Source organism: Halichoerus grypus, chromosome X, assembly GCF_964656455.1.
Source record: "Halichoerus grypus chromosome X, mHalGry1.hap1.1, whole genome shotgun sequence".
Lineage (NCBI taxonomy): Eukaryota > Metazoa > Chordata > Mammalia > Carnivora > Phocidae > Halichoerus > Halichoerus grypus.
Genome location: NC_135727.1, coordinates 121,109,686 through 121,131,342, shown reverse-complemented (window position 1 = coordinate 121,131,342; position 21,657 = coordinate 121,109,686). Strand labels below are relative to the sequence as shown.

At 41.3% G+C, this 21,657-nt stretch overlaps 1 protein-coding gene across 5 annotated transcripts in view; it reads left to right on the top strand.

Moving 5' to 3' along the window:
* GLRA2 (glycine receptor alpha 2) overlaps window positions 1-21,657 on the top strand; it is a 176,802-nt gene that overhangs the window by 135,384 nt on the left and 19,761 nt on the right. For all 5 annotated transcript variants that reach the window (XM_078063944.1, XM_078063941.1, XM_078063943.1 and 2 more), the window contains one exon: window positions 4,051-4,200. In XM_078063944.1, coding sequence (XP_077920070.1) covers window positions 4,051-4,200 — 150 coding nt within the window. The remainder of the gene's footprint in view (window positions 1-4,050; window positions 4,201-21,657) is intronic.

Genomic DNA, 21,657 nt, shown 5'->3' with positions numbered 1-21,657 from the left:
TCTCAAGCACCAAGCAGTGCTACTGTGATGTATAACCCCAGGACAAACCAGACAACGCTACAGTCTAGGTCAGGGGATAGCAGATGTTTTCTGTAAAGGACCTCATAGTAAGTATTTGAGGTTTTTGCAGGCCATATGGGCTCTGTCACAACTACTCAACTGTGCCATTTTAGTGTAAAAGCAGCCATAGATAATATGTAAATGAATGAGTATGGCTGTGTCCCAATAAAACTTTATTTCTAAAACATGTGGTGGGCCAGATTTGATCCATAAGCCCTAATTTGCTTCTCTGTGACGTATGGGAATGACACTTTCTGGAGCACAGTGTGAACGGGGTCCTCTGAAGTATAATCTGGGCAGTATCAATGTGCATCTCAGTTATCCTTGTATCTTCTGCCCCACCTCCCACCAGCACCTCGTATAGTGCCTTCCACACAGTAGGCCCTCAATGTTTATTTTCCTGAATTAAATATGCCTGGAAAGATACCAACTCAGTGAGTCATAATAGCATTTTGAGAGCTTAATTACCTTTGAAATCTATTTTTTGCAAGACTGTAGTAAAGTAGTTCAGGAAGCAATCATGTAAGCCCAAGAATCATAAAAAGAATGTGACAGGGGAAGATGTGAGCTAACAACATCTAGGGATTAGCAGCCAAAGAGAGAGAATCTGACATCAGAGCTGGGTAAAAGCAACAAAAAGGCATTTCAATCCTCAGAGACTAGCACCAAGGGACATCACATCACATGTAATAGATGTCTCACAACACCCTCTAAATCCGTGTGAATAATGCATTTAATGCCAGCACTTCAGTGCTGGAAAGATGTTCATGATTTGGAGGAAACTCAGAGACCAACCAAAATGATTAAGAGACTGAAAGGACTCATTTATGAGCAGCTATAAAAGAAGCCGAATACGTGCTTGGCCTGCTGATGACCAGAACAAGATGGGGGAAAGGTTTACAAATTACTAAATGCTATAAACACCAGGAAGGGGAGGACTGATGGTCAGCTCTATTGGACTTAGCTTGTGGTATGGACATATCTCAGGCACTGACAAATTCCTCTCATTATTGGGTCTTAAAACATTTACGGGCCTTCTGAATAATATATAACTGGGAATGCTGTGATTGGTAATGTTCCGTTATTACAGGAGAACAGGATTGCTCCAGAAGAGCAACTATAAGACAAATTACAGTGGAACAGGATTGCTCCAGAAGAGCAAACACAAGACAAATGATTGCTTATTAAGGGAAGAAACATTCCAGGCATGCTAAGTGTGCTGAGAGAATTAAAATCCACTAACAGTCCACTCCTAGAAATATCAAATACATGCAACTGTGGGTAATGTTACATAGTGTAGAATTGTTGAAATTTAATACAAAGATGGAAAGATGGCCTGATATTTCCATCATTCCTTCTGTCATTCAATCACTGATTTATCCATCCATCCATCCCACATATCTAATGCTTACTCACTATTTCCTAGGTCCTGTGCTGGTGATACAGAGATTAATAATACACAGAGCCTGTCCAAAAAAAAAAAAAAAAAAAAAAACTGCTTATGGTCTAGTGGTGGGATCAGGGAAGTTCATGGAGTAAGAATGGACAAGTTCAATAGAGAATGATGAGAGAGCAAAGAAAAGTGGCTCCTAACCCAGAAGGCAGAAAGCTGGAAGGTTGGGGAAGCTTCCCAGGTGAGCCAACATCTGAGTCAAGTCTTGAAGGATTCTGAGGAGTCTGTGAATCAGAAAGAATGAGAATAAGCATCCCAGGTAGGAAGGGTGATCTATTCAAAGTGCTGGAGATGACAAAGTGCTGGACCATTTTCTCACAACATATGTGGGACTGACCAGTAGATCAGGTTGACCGAGACGAACAGTGTAAAGTAGGTGGTAACCTTAAAAATAAGAATTGGAATATATTAGGATCATGGGTGATTTTTTTAATTTTCCTTGATCTTTCTCTCTCTTCCGAAATTTCTCCATTAACAAAATCACACCCTTATGTAGACGAATAATTGCAAACATTTATATAGCACTTATTCTGTGCCAGACACTATTCTAAGCACTTTGCATATATTAAGTGATCTTCACCACGTAACTCTGAGATAGGTATTATTGTCCCTATTATACAGACAAGGATGGGAGGCAGAAAGAGGTTTAACAATTTGGCAAAATGGTAGAGTTAGTCAGGAACAGGGCGCTCTTTTCTGCTTGGGGCATCTTACTCTAGAGCCTCTGCTTTTTCATCTGCTGTGTTGCTATTAACTTTCTCAGCCAGAAGCTGGTTTTCCTATCATTTATTCCCATAATCCCACTCTAAAAACTGATCTGACAAATAATCAGAGATACAGCCAAATATTTTAGGGGAAGAATGTTCATAGCCCCAAAGTTTATAGTGGCGAACAATAGAACTTCAAATCACCTAGATGCCCTGTAATACAAAATGATTCATCATGGTCTGCACCATTATGCAAGCATGATTTAGAAGGAAGTTAAATGATGTAAGAAATGCTCACTCTAAAGATCAAAGAGAAATGTAAGATACAAACGGTATAATCCTAGTGTGTGTTTGTGCGTGTGGAAATCCACCAGTCAGACTGGTATCCACTTCCAATCTTAGCTCTGTCATTTAACTAGCTCTGTGACCTTGAGTAATAATTTAACCCTTCTCCAGTTTCCTCATCAGAAAATGGGGGTAATACAGCTGTTGTGATGGTTAGAAAATGCAGGTAAAATGCTTATAGTACTGGCTGGTAAACACTCAGGGTCTGATATCAAAATAATTGGAAACCCTATTTAAAAGTTAGAGCTAGGGGCGCCTGGGTGGCTCAGTTGGCTAAGCACTGGACTCTTGATTTTGGCTCAGGTCGTGATCTCAGGGTCATGGGATTGAGCCCCACGTCGGACTCCATGCTCAGGGGAGAGTGTACTAGAGATTCTCTCTCTCCCTCTCCCTCTGCCCACCCCCCAACGCATGCTCTCGCGCTTGCTCTCTCTCACATAAATAAGTCTTTAAAAAAAAGTTACAGTGGGGTGCCTGGGTGGCTCAGTCGGTTAAGTGTCTGACTCTTGATTTCGGCTCAGGTCATGATTTCAGGGTCCTGAGATCGAGCACTGCGGGCTCCCTCTCAGCAGGAAGTCTGCTTTTCTCCCTGTCCCTCTGCCCCTCCATTGCTCTTGTGCTCTCCCTTGCTCTCTCTCTCAAATAAATAGATAAATCTTTTTAATAAAATTTAGAGTTAGATAGTACATATTCAGCTAGCAGTTTGGTAAGTATCCTTTGTAGTCTGGGGTCCAGTAGGTTACAACACCATCTAGTTATTTTTAAAAAATAAGTGGGAACGAGGTGAAGGTGAGGGGCACTTTCCATTGCAAGTAAAAACTATTTGCTTTCAGCATCTGATTTCTCAAATTTTAAGGGATACTGAACACTCAGCCAACCATTGAAATGTTATAAAATTTCCTTTTTAACCAGATCCCTTCCCAAGACCAGAGCCCTGATGTTTTACCTGGGTTGAATATTTTTGAATTGTGATAGTTTAAAACCATTAGAAATGTGTTTTCATTGTCAGGATCAATAGATTGATGGAAATTACAAATGGGTTTTTGAAGGGTCCAAAGCCAACACATAGCTTCTTTCTCATCCAGGTTTTGGAATGATCTTAATTATACTAGTTTTTAAATATTAAGAAAAAATGGAAGGAAATAAGCAGCTTCAAAATTTTGTTTTTTCTTTTTTTTTTCCATTAAGGAAATTCTTGTAGTCATCTTTGGAGCTGGTCTCAGGGATGAGGCTACTTGAGCAGATGGGCTTATACTGAGAGAGACGGAACAAAAGGCCTGGGGCAAAGGGCATGTCATTTTCACTGCTCAGCCCGAGTCTGCAAAGTAGAAAGGAAAATGCTTAAGCTCTCTCTTAAGGAAAGGAGAGAAAATCCTTGATGAAGGAAAATGAAGTGTTCTGCTTCTCACAACATGAGGAGCCCAATTTCTCCACGAGTTTTCACAGTGCCCCCCTCCTCTGTCTCTCTCTCTCTCTCTCTTTCAGGTTTCCTATGTGAAAGCGATTGACATCTGGATGGCGGTGTGCCTTCTGTTTGTGTTTGCTGCCTTACTGGAGTACGCGGCTGTGAACTTTGTCTCCAGACAACACAAGGAGCTCCTGCGGCTCCGGAGAAGACAGAAGAGACAGAATAAGGTACAGTTGACCCTCAGCGCAGACAAAGTCGGGTAGAGCTTGAGGTAGTTACCCAGGCAGTGCAATTCAGAAAATAGAATACATAATGAGCAAGAGGCTAAGGTTAATTTTGGTCCTGAGGTGTCCTACTAGACTGAATTAGTGCTCAGGTCAGTCCTTTAAAATTGGGGCAGGGTTGTCACATTTAGCAAATAAAAGCACAAGGCATGCAGTTAAACTTGAAGTTTAAATCAACAAACAGCATTTGGTATAAAAATGTCCCAAGTACTGCATGGGAGATACTTATATTAATGAATTATTTGTTGATCTGAAATTAAGATTTAACTGGGAGCCCTGTGTTTTATCGGGCAACTCTAATTGGAGATCTATACTCAATTTGACAAAATTGCTTTAAAATCCTGTTGTTTTGAACATTAATAATTTGTGTGTATGTGACTTTGTGTACATAGCTACCTCGACTGACTTTCTCATCAATTGCTATGATTTTATGTAAATAAGGTCCCTACCCAGGTTGGTCACAACTTGATAAATCCAATCAAACTGATCTCATTGTCTCAACTTAAACTTTAATGCATAAACCCAAATTCTACACCATCCAGAGGTTTGAGGTTTCAAACAGATGCTCAAAATCAGTAGCTCCGTGGTTCCTAAACTTGCCTGCCCCTTAGAATAGCCTGCGGATCTTTCAAAATCCCAAACCTTGGCCACACCCCACAGCAATTAAATCCCATCTTTGGGATGGGGCACAGTAGTCAGGATTTCTGAAGCTCCCCCCAGGGAATTTCAGCATGTGTACATGTTGGAAAAGCACTACTCTGGCTTATGATCCAATTTCATATGGGACACCAGGAGGCTTGCCCTTGTTTTCAGTTTCAATTCTGGAAGAGAAACATGCCCTTTGATACGGAGGATCCTAGTGCCAGTTGCTAGAGGACTGAAGTTAAAATTTTACATATAGGAAATGACAGATACTTTTCAAAAATCTGCTCCCCTAAAATTTAAGCAAACTTGCTATTAAAGCCATAGTTATATACTACTCTGTTGGAAGAAAGCCAAAAATGTTTCACTGTCAATCTTAATGCTTCTAAATACCTAGATGCAAAACTAAACATTTATTGTGATTTAGATGTTGGTTACGTTGAAGAGCTCGTATGCATATGAGCTCACAGAGTCCTGACCTCATCTACCAAAATGTTTCCTGCACATACTCTGGACTGGTATCTGGCTGGTTGCCCTGTTTCTCTTCTCTACCTCTTAGGAACATTTTGTCCTATCATAGCCTAGGGAAACACACACATTCTCTTTTCTGTACACTGTTGAGTATCAAGCCTTTCTCAACTTTCTCCTCCTTGCCTCCTTGTTGATGATAACGATTTCTTCATCCTCATCCACAGGAATCTGCACAAATGGCACCTGTGCCACCCAGGAAATTACGGGAATGTGAGGTTATTCTAGCACATAAACTGTATTCCCCGAATTCCCTCGCTTAGCATAGTAGATGGCCACTGACTGCATACTCTCCTAGACCAGAAATGGAAAATGAGTTTCATTTTGCTTCCCAATTCTGAATAATTGGTAGGACTTCCTTGGAATGCTATGTGGAAGATTCTTAGGCTGTATCTGTATCTTATCATAAGAGTCACATGGAGCGCTTGTTAAAAGTAGTTTCTTGTACAGATTCCTAAACCTATGAATCAGAGTCTGCAAGGGGAGGTCACTGAGAATTAGTACATTTCACAAGAGTCCCAACTGAGTCATATTATAAGTCTGCAGAAACCTGGGCAATACTAGAGCAGGCAGGAGAAAAGAAGATGAGGTTGGAGGAATAGGTGATTTCAGATTCATACAGGACTTTGCAGGCCAGTATAAAGGAATGGATTTCATTCCAACTGACTGGAATCCACAAATTAGTTTCAACATAGCAAATACCAGGATATCAAGTGGATGGTCCATGGGGTCAAGCGTAGCAGCAGCAGATGTTAGGAGGCTATTGTAGACATCTTCCAACCCATGAGCATGGAATATCTTTCTATTTCTTTGTGTTATCTTCAATTTCTTTCATCAGTGTTTTATGGTTTTCAGAGTACAGATCTCCCACCTCTTTGGTTAGGTTTATTCCTAGGTATCTTATTATTTTTGGTGCAGTTGTAAATGGGATTACTTAATTTCACTTTCTGCTGCTTCATTATTGGTGTATAGAAATGCAACAGATTTCTGTATGTGGATTTTGTATCCTGTGACTTTACTGAATTCGTTTATCACTTCTAGCAGTTTTTTTCGTGGAGTCTTTCGGGTTTTCTATATATAGTATCATGTCATCTGCAAATAGTGAAAGTTTTGCTTTTTACTTCTTCCTTACCGATTTGGATGCCTTTTCTTTCTTTTTGTTGTCTGATTGCTGTGGCTAGGATGTCTAGTACCGTGCTGAATAAAAGTGGTGAGAGTAGACATCCTTGTCTTGTTCCTGACCTTAGGGGAAAAGCTCTTAGTTTTTCCACATTGAGGATGATGTCAGCTGTGGGTTTTCATAGATGACCTATATTAGGTTGAGGTATGTTCCCTCTAAACATACTTTGTTGGGGTTTTTTATCATGAATGGATGTTGTGCCTCGTCAAATGCTTTTTCTCCATCTATTGAAATGATCATATGGTTCTTATCCTTTCTCTTATTGATGTATAACATTGATTGATTTGCAAATATTGAACCACTCTTGCAACCCAAAATTAAATCCCACTTGATCATGGTGGATGATTTTTTTAATGTATTGTTGAATTCGGTTTGCTAGTATTTTGTTGAAGATTTTTACATCTATGTTCATCAGGGATATTGGCCTATAGTTCTCTTTTTTTAGTGGTGTCATTATCTGGTTTTGGTATCCAGGTAATACTGGCCTCATAGAATGAATTTGGAAACTTTCCTTCCCTTTCTATTTTTTGGAATAGTTTGAAAAGAATAGGTATTCAGCAACACAAGAAACAAACAGGTGTTGGCAAGGATGTGGAGAAAAAGGAACACTTGAGCACTGTTGGTGGGACTGTAAACGGGTACAGCCACTGTGAAAAACAGTATGGAGGTTCCCCAAAAAGTTAAAGATAGAACTACCCTACTGTCCAGCAATTGCACTGCTGGGTATTTACCCAAAGAATACAAAAACACTAATTCAAAGGGATACATGCACCCTGATGTTTATAGCAGCATGATTTACAATAGCCAAGATATGGAAGCAGCCCAAGTGTCCATTATTGATGAATGGATTAAAAAAAAGGTAGTATGTATGTATGTATGTGTATGTGTGTGTGTGTGTGTGTGTGTATAATGGAATATTATTCATCCATAAAAAATAACAAAATCTTGCCATTTGCAACAACATGGCTGGAGCTACAGAGTATTATGCTAAGTGAAATAAGTCAGAGAAAGACAAATACCATATGATTTCACTTATATAAGAAATTTAAGAAACAACAAACAAGCAAAGGAAAAACAGAGATAGACCAAGCAGAAAACAGACTCAATTACAGAGAACAAACTGATGGTTTCCAGAGGGGAGGTGGGTGGGGGGATGGGTGAAATAGGTGATGGGGATTAAGGAATACACTTGTCATGATGAGCACCAGGTGATATATGGAATTGAATTACTATATTGAACACTTAAAACTAATAAAACACTGTAGCTTTAAAAAGGACAATGGAGGAGTTGGAGGAGAGGAAGGGAAAGTGGGAGGGAGAGCAGGGGAGTTAAGGGTGCTTGCAAGGACCAGTAGTGATGAACCAGGGACTCTAAAGTAGGTAAAGTGAGAACATGAAGGAGACACTGGCTACTCATGGATTGGCCATTTCACTGAGGTCAATGAAATGCTGAAATAAGAATATTAAAATAACTGTGCTGGAAGGACACAAACCAGTGATGAGCAGGGGAAAGAAAAGTTCAAAAATCAAGATTTCACAGGAAGTAAAGACAAGGATAAGGGTATGAACATAAATATTTGGCTAAGGTCCAGCAGAGGAAAAATGGACAGCGAGGCAGTCCAGGAATTGAAAGGCCAAGGATGGGGCCAGTTATCCATTTGGTTATTGAAGACCCTCCATGAAAGATGGCATTCATGGGTATTGAGCTGATAATGAAAGAGTTCCTAAAGTCATCAACTCCTAAGGGCTGGAGGCTGGCAGATGACAGCAGTGATAAAGGAGACCAGTGATGAAGTCGAATGAACTCAACTTCAGAGGCTCCAGAGGAGCTGGGGTTAAATAAGGAAGAAAGCAAGATAGTTTGGGCACTGCAGAGAGGAGCAAGAAGGACACCTGAGAGGCTGACAGTGGTGGGCATTAAGGGGAGACTCCTTAGAGATGCCAGTTGGCATTGGTAGTCACTGCTTTGTCTTAAAAAAACCTGAGAAATCCAAGTTTAGATGTTTTGCATGGAGATGTTCTGGAGTTCGACTATGCATCTCAAAATGGCCATCCAAAAAACAAAGCTTAATTAACAAATTTAAGACGTGAGAAGGAGGTGGGGAACAAAACAAATCATGTTTGGACCTTTGCTGTCAAGGCTATTATTTTCATTGACAATTAAATTTTGGAGGAAAAAAAAAAGATTAGGAGACATTTCCAAATATGTGTCCCTTAGAAAATGGCATCTTTTTCTCTAAGGCAGTATTTTAAGTTTTTTAAGTCTGAACCATGGTAAGAAAAAAAATGGTAATAAGTGCTAACATTGATTGAGGGCTTACTATATACCGGGCATTGTTTTAGGCACTTTCCATACAGTAATTGATTTAATCCCCAAAACAACTAGGTGAATAGCATGGTCATACAGCCCAGCTTACTGTGGGAAGTCCTGGTCTTGCATATTGTCCTGATGCCTTGGTGTAATTTAGCATTTGTTATGGATTATTCATTTTAAACAAATTATTAATAGTTGCATTAAAACAAAATGAAGTGGGTTTGGTCATCTTCTGGGGTGGAGGCATACATGTACAGTGGACGAGTTCTCATTTTAACATGTAGTCAAATCTAAAAAATAACCATCACTATCCCTGGCTTCTTTTCTTGACCCTTTCCAGAAGCAATGTCATCTCGCTCTCTTTCCAGGATAGCTCAAAGGGAGCTTGCTGATATCAAAATGAAGTGCATTTGGACACAAGAGACTAGGGATAAAGGAGCCTTTCTTTTGGCCTCTGTCAGTGGGGGGGACACTGCTATCCTGCTGGCCATTTGGGGTGCCAGCCTTGGTCCATGACATGGCACACAAAATCCATGACACCACTAGGCCACCACTTAGTTGGAACACATGGAAAATCATAGGTTCAATGGACAAAAAACAAAACAGAGGCTGAGCAGTCTTGCTGTTGAGCATCTGATAGTTCAGGACTGAATGTTTTTGTCATTTTTTGCAGGATAATTTGTTTGATAATGCATTTTTATTTTGTCATATCATCAGAGAGTTGTATTGTCTGTTAGTGCCATTTTCCACTCTCAAAATTGCCCTTGTTTGGATAAATTATGTGGTCTTCCTGTCAATAATGAAGGCAGTATTTGTATCTCCATTTTACAAATAAGAAAACTAAAGCAAAGAGAGGTTAAGCAAAATGCCCAAAGCCATACATGCAGGAAGTCTGGCTCCAGAGTCCCTGACCTTAACTGCTATTGCTCAAACTTCACATTTTAGATCTTATATTATGATCCAGCCTCTCTCTCTGAGACACAGACATACTTGAAACAAACACCTCTAATGCACTCTAATGGTCTATTCTGCTTTTTAAATGCAGATGTGATTAGGGTAAGGCAAGTGAGGTGAGCACACAAGTACAGGGTCAGATGCTGTTTTTATTTGAAATTTTGATATTTTGTTCACCTTGGATTTTTCGCACTAACAATGAAGTTTTTGCATTAAAGTATTGACCTGGAGCACTGGGGTTGTGGCACCCCCTTACATTTTGCACCTGAGGCCTTACCATGCCCTAGTTCTGGCCCAGCTAGTCATGAACCACTAAATTCTCACAGACCCTAATAGGTTGTGGCCTGAGTTAAAACAAAAACACCATTTTTATTTTTATTTTTTAAGATTTTATTTATTTATTTGAGAGAGAGTGAGCAAGCGAGAGAGAGAGACACAGAGAGAATGAGCAGGAGCAGAGAGGGGCAGAGGGAGAGAGAGAAGCAGACTCCCCGCTGAGCAGGGAGCCCCACGCAGGACTCGATCCGGGGACTCCAGGATCATGACTTGAGCTGAAGCAGATGCTTAACTGACTGAGTCACCCAAGTGCCCCTAAAAACACCATTTTTAAAAGTTCAATATTCCCAGTGAAAAAAAGTCATTGGGGAACTGACCTCTGCAGCACAATACAGGCTGATTATTTAGAAGGTATAAGAAAAAAACCAAGAGCAAATCATTTTCCAAAGTGACACTGGCATTAAGATTTATTCAAGGAAGATATTTATTGAGAGAAATGCCTGAGATTACATTTACTTGCATGGGAAGAAAGTCTGCTGCTCACTAAACAACGAAGTTATGAAATGGGGTCACCTTCAAGGAGGGGCCAGGCAGTTTGTGACTAGGTGTATTTGCTTCAGTTATCTTTTCTACATCTCACAAAACAGCCACTGTCAATTTTACCAAAGCAGAGTTTCTCAGAAACAATCAAGCCCAGATCTTCAATGGACAGAACTTGTAAATCCCGATGGTTGGGCCAACCCCAGTCTATTAGATGCTGACGCCCCAGGTCTATGTGGTAAAATCCTATTTTTACGTTACCTCCTCAGCTCCAATAAGAAGTTTTCATACCATGTGATGTTTATAACAATTTCCCCACAAGAACTTTAAAGCCTCACCTGAGTTTCTCCCTTTCTTTTGTTGTTTCCTTTCTTTTTATTATCTGGCCGCACCACACCTACTTTTGGCATTGGGCCGGGTTTCAGATCTTTCCAGTTGCCCACAGAGCCCCGATTTCTTTATTTTCCATGACAAAACAGAAATTGTGGCTGCTTGAGAACATAGTTATGGTTTTTAGGCCACCTAATGATAAGCTCTTTGTTTTAAAGTTTTCATTTTAAATCCAGTTAACTACAGTGTTATATTAGTTTCAGGTGGACAATATAGCCATTCAACACTTTCATCCAACACCTGGTGCTCATCATCATAAGCTGCCTTTTAAAAGGAATGTTAACACATTATTCAGACTTCAACCTCCCAGGAAGAAAATAAGGGGCTTCAACCTGACCAGACAACAGGGTGAAAATGTGAGGCCCTGATCAAAACATCTCAGATGATAATAAGTTGGCAACGTTAGAATTCAGTAATCATTTTGTTGCGCTTTTCTGCCCTCCCCCCATCTATCCTTTAACTCTCAGCTAACTTGCTAATTCCTCAAAAGATCATTTCCTGGTCCTACAGGGCTGAAATAATCCCACTCTTTCAAGCACCCTTAGTAACCAATTTGTTCCTTTTGATAAACGTGTACAACAATGGGTAGAAAGTGACGCATGTTTACAGAAGAATAGAAGATTGGAAAGATATTGGTAGATATTATTTAGGACACTTTACCTAGAAATACCTGAATCTTGCTCTCAACCAATCGTCTTCTCATTGACCTACTGAATGGAAATAAACCTACAAGGACAATAAACTATTTTTATCCAGGCTTTAGCCTCAAACCTGAATGCAATGCCCCCAGGAGGGAAACAACTTAGAAGAAGCCCTTGTCCCTCCACCCAGCAGGCCCAGAAGCCCTGCGCCATTTCCTCCCCACTATTCCAAGGGCCTTAGATTTTCCCATTCCAATGGGACATGAGACCCCACTGGTGAAAGCCAGAAGACAAGGACCCAGAGCAAATGGTCATCTTGGAGTGGCTTATCTAAATCCATGGAGTCCTGGAATGTCCCCAGTCAGACCAGCCCTCCTCCTCATTAGGGGTAAAAATCTCCTTCCTCTTTTCCTGGAGACATCCCTTCAAACACTTAAGGATGGTGAGCTGGCAGGTCTTCTCAAATCTTTTGAACTAAACAGAACTAGTCCTTCCTATGATGTGGCTTATAGCCATGCAGCACACTGATCACCCTTTTGTGGTTTACTAGTGGACATCTTGAAGTATGAGTCACAGAATTTGAAAGATAGCCCAGGCATAATCAACATGTAACACAAAGGAGCAGTAATGTCCCCTCTTTATCTGCAGTTGTTAATAGAGCATTAAATTATAATAGTGCTTTTAAGTCATCCTATTCCAAAATTGGCTCTTTTTGACCTTGCTAATGCTTGTTAATATCCCGTCTTTTTCTTTCCTATTATTAATATGAATAGCTATCAAGTTATCTCCTCTTGATTAAGTGCTTTTTTCTAACCTAAATAATTTATTTAGGTTAATTTTATTGCTGTAAATTATCACTTTATTGGATTTGGCCCATTTTCTAGATTATATTAATCTTTTTGATACTGATTTAGTCATCTGGAATTAGCTACCACTTTTAGCTTTGTAACGTTGACAAGTAGTGTCAACACTCTTCAGCCAAACACCCAGAAACAAGGCTGTAGTTAAACAAGGTGGGTTTACTACTCTGCAGTGAGGAAGAACACACACCACAGGGAGCAGTAGAAGAAGGTCCTCTGTAGATTGGGTAATTTGGGAGGAAAACCTAAGGAAGCAGGGGTTTTGCTCTAGAGTGGGTGCTGTCAGAAAGCAGGGGGAAATTTGGGGTGACTGGGTGACTCAAGTCAGTTAAGCGTCTGACTCTTGATTTCAGCTCAGGTCATGATCTCAGGGTTGTGAGATCGAGCTCCATGTCGGGCTCCGCTGGGCATTGAGGTTGGTTAAGGTTCTTTCTCTCCCTCTGCCCCCCCAACCCCTTTCCCTCTCTCTAAAAAAAAGGCAGGGTAAATTCTATAATTGGGTATCTCAATAACGTATCTATAGAAGGGCAGACTCATGTGTGGATAAAACAATAATCGGTAAAGAAAGAATAGTCACTTACTTTAACCAAGAGCTGGATGATGAGTATTTTGTGGGTAGCATAGTGACCTTGTTCTTTTTGTGCTTAGACAAAGTTATGAAGTAGCCTTGTTTTGTCTGACTCTGTCAGGTTCTCAGTCTAGCCTTCTCTGAGGTGAGTATCCTGTGAGGGATTCAAGTTTTGGAGTTGTGGGTTTCGCCTCCAAAAATGAGGGGCCTAAACATTCAAATGGAGGCACTGTAATTGACCAGTCCTGTGACCTTGGTAGGTTACTTAAAAACAAAACAAAACAAAACAAAAAACACAAAAACCTCTCTGTGCCTCAGTTTTCTCATCTGTAAAATGGAGTTAATAGTATTCCCCTCATAGGACTGTGGTGAGAATAAAGTGAGTTCCTGTGAGTAAAGCTCATAGAATTAAAAAAAACCCTGGCACATGGTAAATTCTATGTTTAGTGATTGTTCATTTTAGTATCTACTTTCTCTCTGGGTCATAAAGCTTTTGTTCAATTTAATGGGGAGCATATTCTACAGATTAAAATCAAACATTTTAAATAGCTTCATTTCCCCTCCCCCATTTGCATTCCTCTTGTCTTTCTTGCACAAAGGAAAATTAGATTGCACAGCAAGATGTGACCCATGTACAGCGATTTTTACAATCATAGGATTGAAATAATGAGTTCGTGCTTCTACTCTATAGTGTCTAAACAAGAGAAGTGGGAAGAATTAGGGGCAAGCGGAATTCTTCCATTTTATCCCCCACGGTTATGGGGCTGTGGCTAAACTTCCTAAGTACCAGGGCACTTTTTCCAAAGGTGAGAACCCATGAAGACCCTTCTAACCCAATTAGAATGTAAACTGACTCTGAAAGGTGACTATTGAAATGCAAATGGTACTATCACTAAGCTTAATCAACCCCACAGATCGAAGCAAATGAATCCACTGAACTGTAAGTCGAATAGGATCAACCTTTGAGAATCTTGCATAAGGTCTCTCATTTTCCACTCCAAAGGCTTAGAGTAGTGGTTCTCAGCCAGAGCAGTTTTGCCGCCCTAGGGACATGTGGCAATGTCTGGAGATAGGCTTGGTTGTCCCATCTAAGGGAAGGGTGCTATTGGCGTCTAGTCTGTAGAGGTCAGGATGCTGTTAAATTTCCTACCATGTACAGGGTTGCCCCCCCCAACCATAAAATGAAAAATTACCCAGCCCTAAATGTTGATAGTGCCATGGTAGAGAAAACCCTGGTTTAGAACAGTTAGGACTGTTTCATATTGAGAAGTATACCCTAATTATTTCCTATTTCTTGTTTGCAAGGGTGACACAGTTTGCATACATATGCCCACAAAGTCAGGAGAGCGCTTTCAGTTCTGCAAACCTCAGAGTCAAAGAAAATTTGATTTATTCAAATGCACACTCAGTTGAGTATGAAGGAAAACTCCATCTGATTGGCTTCATTGAAACATAAATCATATGGATCTGCACACCACACACCCTAAGAAAACAAATCTATGATGCTATGCATAGCTTCATGTAGAAGGTAAGGCAGGGCCCCTATATGGGAACTATTAAGTTCACACTCTGAATATCCAAATTCTGTGAGATGAAGATACTTGTATGTGGGTAGGAAAAAATTAAGTTATTTATCACACCTATTTAGGGAATGCTCAGTGGTGTTAATAGTCATAACAAAAGCTTATTTTTAAGTTTAACACCTGACTGTGTGTGGTTCAAGAGGTGCACACAATGATGTTTAGTGTTAAAGAGAAAGGGAGGGCAGTAGGATAATGTTAAAGAGACCCACGATTTCATCCATTCTGGAAAGAATCTAGAGGGAACTTTTGAATTGAGTAGGTTACTAAAACTGTGAGAATGCATATAAGAATCCTTACTACTTGGACTAGCAAGAGGCACAGGAATTGAGAAGAACCAATGACAAACACACTTGTCCACTTGCAGACTACTGCTGGAGTATGGGCTACCTCTTGACTTGCTCTAGATCAGTCCTTCTATAACTGTGGTACACGGGAGAATCACCTGGAGGCCTAGGTCCAACAGAGTCCTGGAACCCAGCCCCGAGCTTGACTCAGAGCCTGAGACATCTCCGACAAGTATGTGCCAGGTACAGGGGATGCTGATGTTGCTAGTCTCGAGAGCCACACTGAGTACTAAGGGTCCAAAGAACCCCTACAACTTCCTTCAGTAGTGAAAATGTTATCATTACTTCATACCTTTGCTACTGATGTATCCATAATCATGTCAAGGACATTAACCCCAGTGATTCAGTGTTGAAAAACTAGCCATGAAAAGATTAACAAACAGAAAATAAAGTACTTTTTAAAGACATTTTTAGACTGGAAATCCTGACAGGTCTCCTTTCTCCTTGTCCTTGGGAAGGAAACTCCATCATCTTAGCTTTTTTTTTTTCTTTCAAGAAGAATACAGTGAAACGGTGTGTGTTTTCTCTTGTCCTTTAGCATTTCCCCCTATATTCTGCCACATGTTTGCACACGGTGTTTAAAGAGGATTTTGTAGATCATTAATTAAGGTAACAACTGCTTCCTTAGCAAGCAGGATGTTGAAAAGGTTGTAACTACTTCCCCAGGGAGGTAGAAGGCATGTTTGTTTTTTGTCTTAAAGGTTGAGGAGTTTAGATGAGGCTTTAACAGACCTGTGTGGATTAGGAGTTTGGACTTAATTGTGAAAGCCAGCCAGAATAAATAAATGTCATGGTACTTTGCAATTCCCCTAGACCACCGGCGTGGAGAGCTGGTACTTGTCAGGGACACAGAGGCCTGAAATGTTCATAAGGTGCTTTTCTCCCAAGTTTGTTCCACTTCACTAGGTATCATGACAGCCTTATTTTAGGGCTTGCGGTATAGAATGCTCCTTTTTAGGATGCGAAGTGATGTGTGGAAGCAGCCTTGCAGATGAAATCCCTCTCTTTTTAGTATCTCCAATCCTTTCTTTCATCCCAGCCTGTTTACCATTCTATTTTCTTTGCCTTCCTTCCTACTAGATCCTAGTTTTCTGTCCCTGCTTGTCTTCATCATTTTCTCTTTCCCTTATCCTCGGTGTCCTCTCTTCAGACTATCTCATTTTACTCATTCATTCATTCAGGCACTTGGTGTAAATGTAGTGCATACCTACTACAAGCCATGCACAAAGTCCAGTGGACTCTGCCCTGGGGATGCTCACAGTCCAGGGAGAGACAGACTGATAAGCAGACACACCTTCCACGTACATCAGACATGTATTGGGCTAGAGGCCAGAGGACTGCTATGGGAACATGCCGGAGGGGCCCGGTGCTAAACGCTGTCAATGCTCTACCCATTATTCCCGTGCCACTCCTCCTTTCTATATACAATGATGGCTTCCCGCTATAAGCTCTGCTCTGCCATGGTGTGGAGAGGAGGGATCCTGGGCCCCAGAATCATGCTCAACTTGTGCAGGCAAGCTAGAAATACTGAGCACTCACTCCAGGAACAGCTCTCTGCCAATAACAGTTGGGGACTACAGATAAATATCCCAGCTTCCTTGTCCCTCTGTGGTATGTTCTATACTGGCTCCCAGTGATTCCCAGTGGGATTGAGACCATCACCCACACTCTAACCTGCTTACCAATACACCTTGAATTGACATGGTTTCTCTCCCTGCCTCACTTTCCCACTCTCTACTGGTGCCTCCTGAGATCAACTCCCAAATAAACTATATGTACTCAAATCCTTGTCTCAGGGCCTTCTAGAAAAAGCCAACTAAGACAAGCACCAGACCAACAACTGGGCTCCCTCAGAGTTAACTAACAAGACAGGAGCCCAGAGAGCTGAGCAGGTGCCAGGCAAGGAAAAGCTCTGCCCCAGGCTAAGAAGGTTGCACTTCCTCCTCAAGGCAAAGGGGAGACAAAAGTATGGCTCATGTGATGGTCCAGGAGGAGGTAGCAATGGCTATATAATGTAAAGAGGAGAAGAATAACAATGAAAGGACACTTTATACATAAATGAAAATGTGACCAATACAATACAGGAGTTACCACCACTTTTTTCTTTGCAATAAAACAGTTACTTCGGGTCTTTAACATCAATGATCCTTTATATTTCTATAATCATCAAACTTAGCTGAAGTTCCAGTTTTGCATATAGACCCTTTCAAGAGACTTGCTACACAAAATTTTAAAAGAGAATTCAACGTTAAAATGAGAAGAAAAACTTTATCAACTAGTCTCCTTTTTGTGTTGTCTGTGGTTTTTTTTGCCTAGGATGGATAGACTCGTGGACAAATGGTTTCAATACAGAAACCATGTACTGTGCTACAGGTGAGGTTTAAGTGCAAGATTCGGTGAGGACAAAGGATAGAGCAGGTCCTCCACCTTGTAGCATCTGGGAAGTGACCACTCATCTGGGTCTTGACACAGGAGTAGGAGTTGGACAGGTGAAAGGGGGCTAAGAGGGATATTCAGGTTGAGGGAACAGTTATGGGGGTCAGAAGTCCAATATGGGCCTCAGTGGGCAAAAAATAGAAGGTATTGGCAAGGATGCATTGCTTCTGAAGCCTTGTGGGGGTTTTTGCAATTTGGAGGCTGATCAAGGAAAAAGACACGCCCATGAGAGGAAGCACCACATGACAAGCTGTATGGGATGGGCTTGGCAGGGTGGCATGAGATGGTTAAAGGCTTCCAGCAAGGCGCTGCCACCCAGAAGGGAAGAGGGCAAAGGGACTCCCAGAGGAGAGGAGGCTTACCTGTCTAGGTGACATTATTCAGCAGCATGCAGAAGTGTGTGTCAGAGAGCTTCAAAAGGCATGGCAGCCGAGGGTCTTATAACCACAAGGCTCTGTCTTATCACTGGTCAGCAGATGCTGAACACAGTTTCATGAGGTATGCAAAGCAGGCAGGCTTTAGATGGCTAAAGATCTGCTCATTTGGACCATTTTAAAAAGTATTCAATGTGTAAAATTTGAGTGAGACACCAGCAGGCTTTGGAGCTAATAGGTCTCAGCCCACGCTGAAATAAACAACCCAGGGACCAATACATAGTGGCCAACTTTGTCTCACTATGTAACAAAGTTCTAGGGAAGAAGCTGGTTTCTTGCCTTTTCCCACTTCTAAAGGCCACCCACCTTCCTTGACTTACAGCCCCCTTTTTTCAAAGCCCTCAGTGTTGTCTCTGACCATTCTTCCATAGTCACATCTCCCTCTGACCACAGCTGAGAAAGGTTCTCCAATTTTTTTAAGGATTTTTTTAATTTGATAGAGAGCATGCACATGAGTGAGGCAGGGCGGGAAAAGGGGCACAGGGAGAGGGTGAGGGAGAAGCAGACTCCTGGCTGAGCAGGGAGCCTGACTTGGGGGCTCGATCCCAGGACCTTGAGATCACAACCTGAGCCGAAGGCAGACACTTAACTGATTGAGCCACCCAGGCGCCCCAAGGTTTTCCACTTTTAAGAGCCATGTGACTAAATTAAGCTCACCTGGGTAATCTAGGGCCCTCCCTCCATCTCTAATTCCTTCACTTAATCAGACCTGCCAACTCCCCTTGCCCTGTAAAGTAACATTTTTACAGTTCCAGGGATTAGGACACGGACATTTTTGGTAGCCATTATTCTGACCACCACATACAGCAATGGATTCCTGTGACTGTCTGAGAGTGTCTGCAGGCCACTCTAGTATATTCCATCCATACTCAAAGCAGCTGGAAGTGGCAGGAGGTGAATGCCTCAGGAGTGGCCCTCAACCAATGAGAGCTGGGGCTGGGTAGCTAACTACCGAGCTTCCTCACTCCCTGGTTCAAGTCTGTCTCTGAGAGGTTTGAGCTCCATTTGCCAACAGTAATCTGCTGCTCATTCACACACCCTTTCTTGACTTTCCTCCTTTCCCTGTCCCATTTCCCCACTCCCTCCCTGCACTTCCCATACTATGTCCCCAGTAAACTACTTGCACACAAATCATTGTCTCAGGGTTGCTTTGGGGAGAACAAAAGCAAACGAAGATACAATGCCTTTTATGCCAGGAGCCTGATGACAATTACAGTCCCATTTAACCCCATCCTCTGCCTCCTCACTAAATACCAAACTGACCCTGGAATACATTTTGTGCCTAAAGCGTTGAAATAGACCCCTCAGGATCTAGAAGGAGCAAGGCTCCTTCATCCCTGAAGCCAGAATAGTCATTTCTCCAAATTAGAGAAAAACAATTGCATTCCACCTATTGCAACTTGCAGCTGGCATTGATAAAACATTTTGTGCTACTGGGTATTCCAAGCAACTTGACAGATTTCATAATACAATTCTATTTCCTTACGTCCCTGAAATCAAGCCTGTGCCTTCAGCTCTACTACTATCTTAGAAAGGTGATGATGGCAGATATCTTAATCCTTCTCCTTTTACTGTCTAGCTCTTAATTGCTATAAAATTCTCCATGGTGATGCAAACTGTAGTTACATGTAAACATAACTGGACTCTCATAAGCAGATCAAACGGAATGAGAGAAGTCTGGTGCTTCCCTAATCACAGTTTTAATTTGTCTTCTATCAATATTATTCTTCTTTATAACAAGCTCATTTGGGGACGAAACACTTAAGCTGGAGTTATTCCCACCTGATTGAAGAATTATCACAAGCAAGTGTAGCCTTTTAGAGAATAAATGATCCTGGCTCTGTGTAGAAGTGCGTATATGGAAATAGCCCTTATTTTCTCTGTTCTCACTCTAAGCTGCTGGACAAACCCTAGAGTTCATTTATTCAGGTATTTTTTTTAGAATGCTTGCTTTGTACAGAGTTCCGTTTTAGCTAATGGGAAGAGGGGATATGGAAACTGCTTGAAACCTGTTTCCATGCAGCTGTGGGGATCCATAAGAAGAAAAATTAAGTGCAAAATTTTTCTGATATGGGGTAGAGAATGTCAAGAACCCTAACAGAGTTACAGGTGGAGCTGTGGCAATTCCTAGGAAGGGAAAGTACTGATGAGGAGGGGCCATCCTCAAGGAGGAATGGGCATCTGTGAACTTTTGTCTTGGAATGTTAACTATAAATTATTCTAACCTCATCTTGTTATTGTGAATAAATAAAAGAGAATTAAATAATTAAACAGGCAATGAAAATTCTGCTCTATAAGGTGGCAGTCAATGCTCACCGGAAAATGGCCTCATCTTACCTTGCCGATGATCTACCTCTCATTTGCATCAGATGAACCCCAAGAGCTTCCCACACTGAGACGTTCAAGACGAAAGTGAGAGTCACTGATGTGGAAACCTCCTTTGATCTAAGGCAGTGGTTCTCAAGCAAGGGTTATTTTTCCCTTGCCCCAGGGGACACCTGGCAATGTCTGGAGGCATTCTTGGTCCTCACAACTGGGGGGGGGGGTGGGTGGGAGACTGTGTGTGCTATTGGCATTGAGTGGTTAGAGGCCGGGGATGCTGCTAAACTTCCTACAATGTACAGGACACAGCATCCACAGCAAAGAATTATAAAGTTCAAATGTCAACAGTACCAAGGTTGAGAAGCCCCAATCTAAGGGAAAGAGACATGCTGTGCATGCAGACGACTGCGGTTTTGAGAGAAAAAAAAAAGTTTAGCTTCATGATTGCAACCTGCTTACAAGCAATGATACCACTCCTGTCCGGAGTAATTAGGCTAGTATAACCCAAAAGATTATCCAGCTAGAAAAATATTTTAATTAGGAATTTCCTCTTTAGTAAGTTAGCTCTTTATGTAAGCTTTTTTTTTTTTATTTACATCAGACAGTAAAAAATGGATTCAAAATATGGTTCTTTGCACTGGTGAGAGGGGTATGAATTTTGTTGGGTGTATAATTTAATTGCTTTTCAAGAAGCTGACATGAGTGTAAACATTAGGAGGTTAAGTTATTGAATTTCCCACTTCGTTTCACTCTGCTGCTGGATTTATTCAAGAGCAACAAAAGTCACACCAGAAATGAGCCCTCATATTTTCTAGAGACAAGGTAATCCACTAGGGCAAAGTTCTTAATCCTGGTTATACATTACCGTCACCTGGGAGTTTTTTAAGCTCTCCATGCCCAGATGCCACCCCAGATCAAATAAGTTAGTATCTTTGGGGAGTGGAAAACAAATCAAGACGTCTTGATATTTTAAAGACTTCCCAGGTGATTTCAATGTGCAGCCAATTTTGAGAACCACTGTTCTCGAGGCTCGTTTTTTTAGAGTATCACCTGTTGACCAGGAGCAGTGGCATCACCTGGAGCTTGTTAGAGATGCAGCCCCTCGGGCCCCACCCAGACTACCAGAATCAGAATCTTCAGTAGAGCAGGATCCCCAGGAAATTCACAAGCACACTGAAAACTTGAGAAGTGCTGCTCTGAACATATTGCAAATAGTCAATTTAAAAAATGTATGCATATTGCAATATGTACAGTTGAAAACAAGGCATGGGGAAATGCCCCAAAGCTCAAGGTAAAATGAATTTTCACTTGACGAGAAATGTTAAGTTCATCACTGTGGCTGCTTATGTTTTTCAGTAAATCTTAACTATTTTAATTATGAAAGCTCT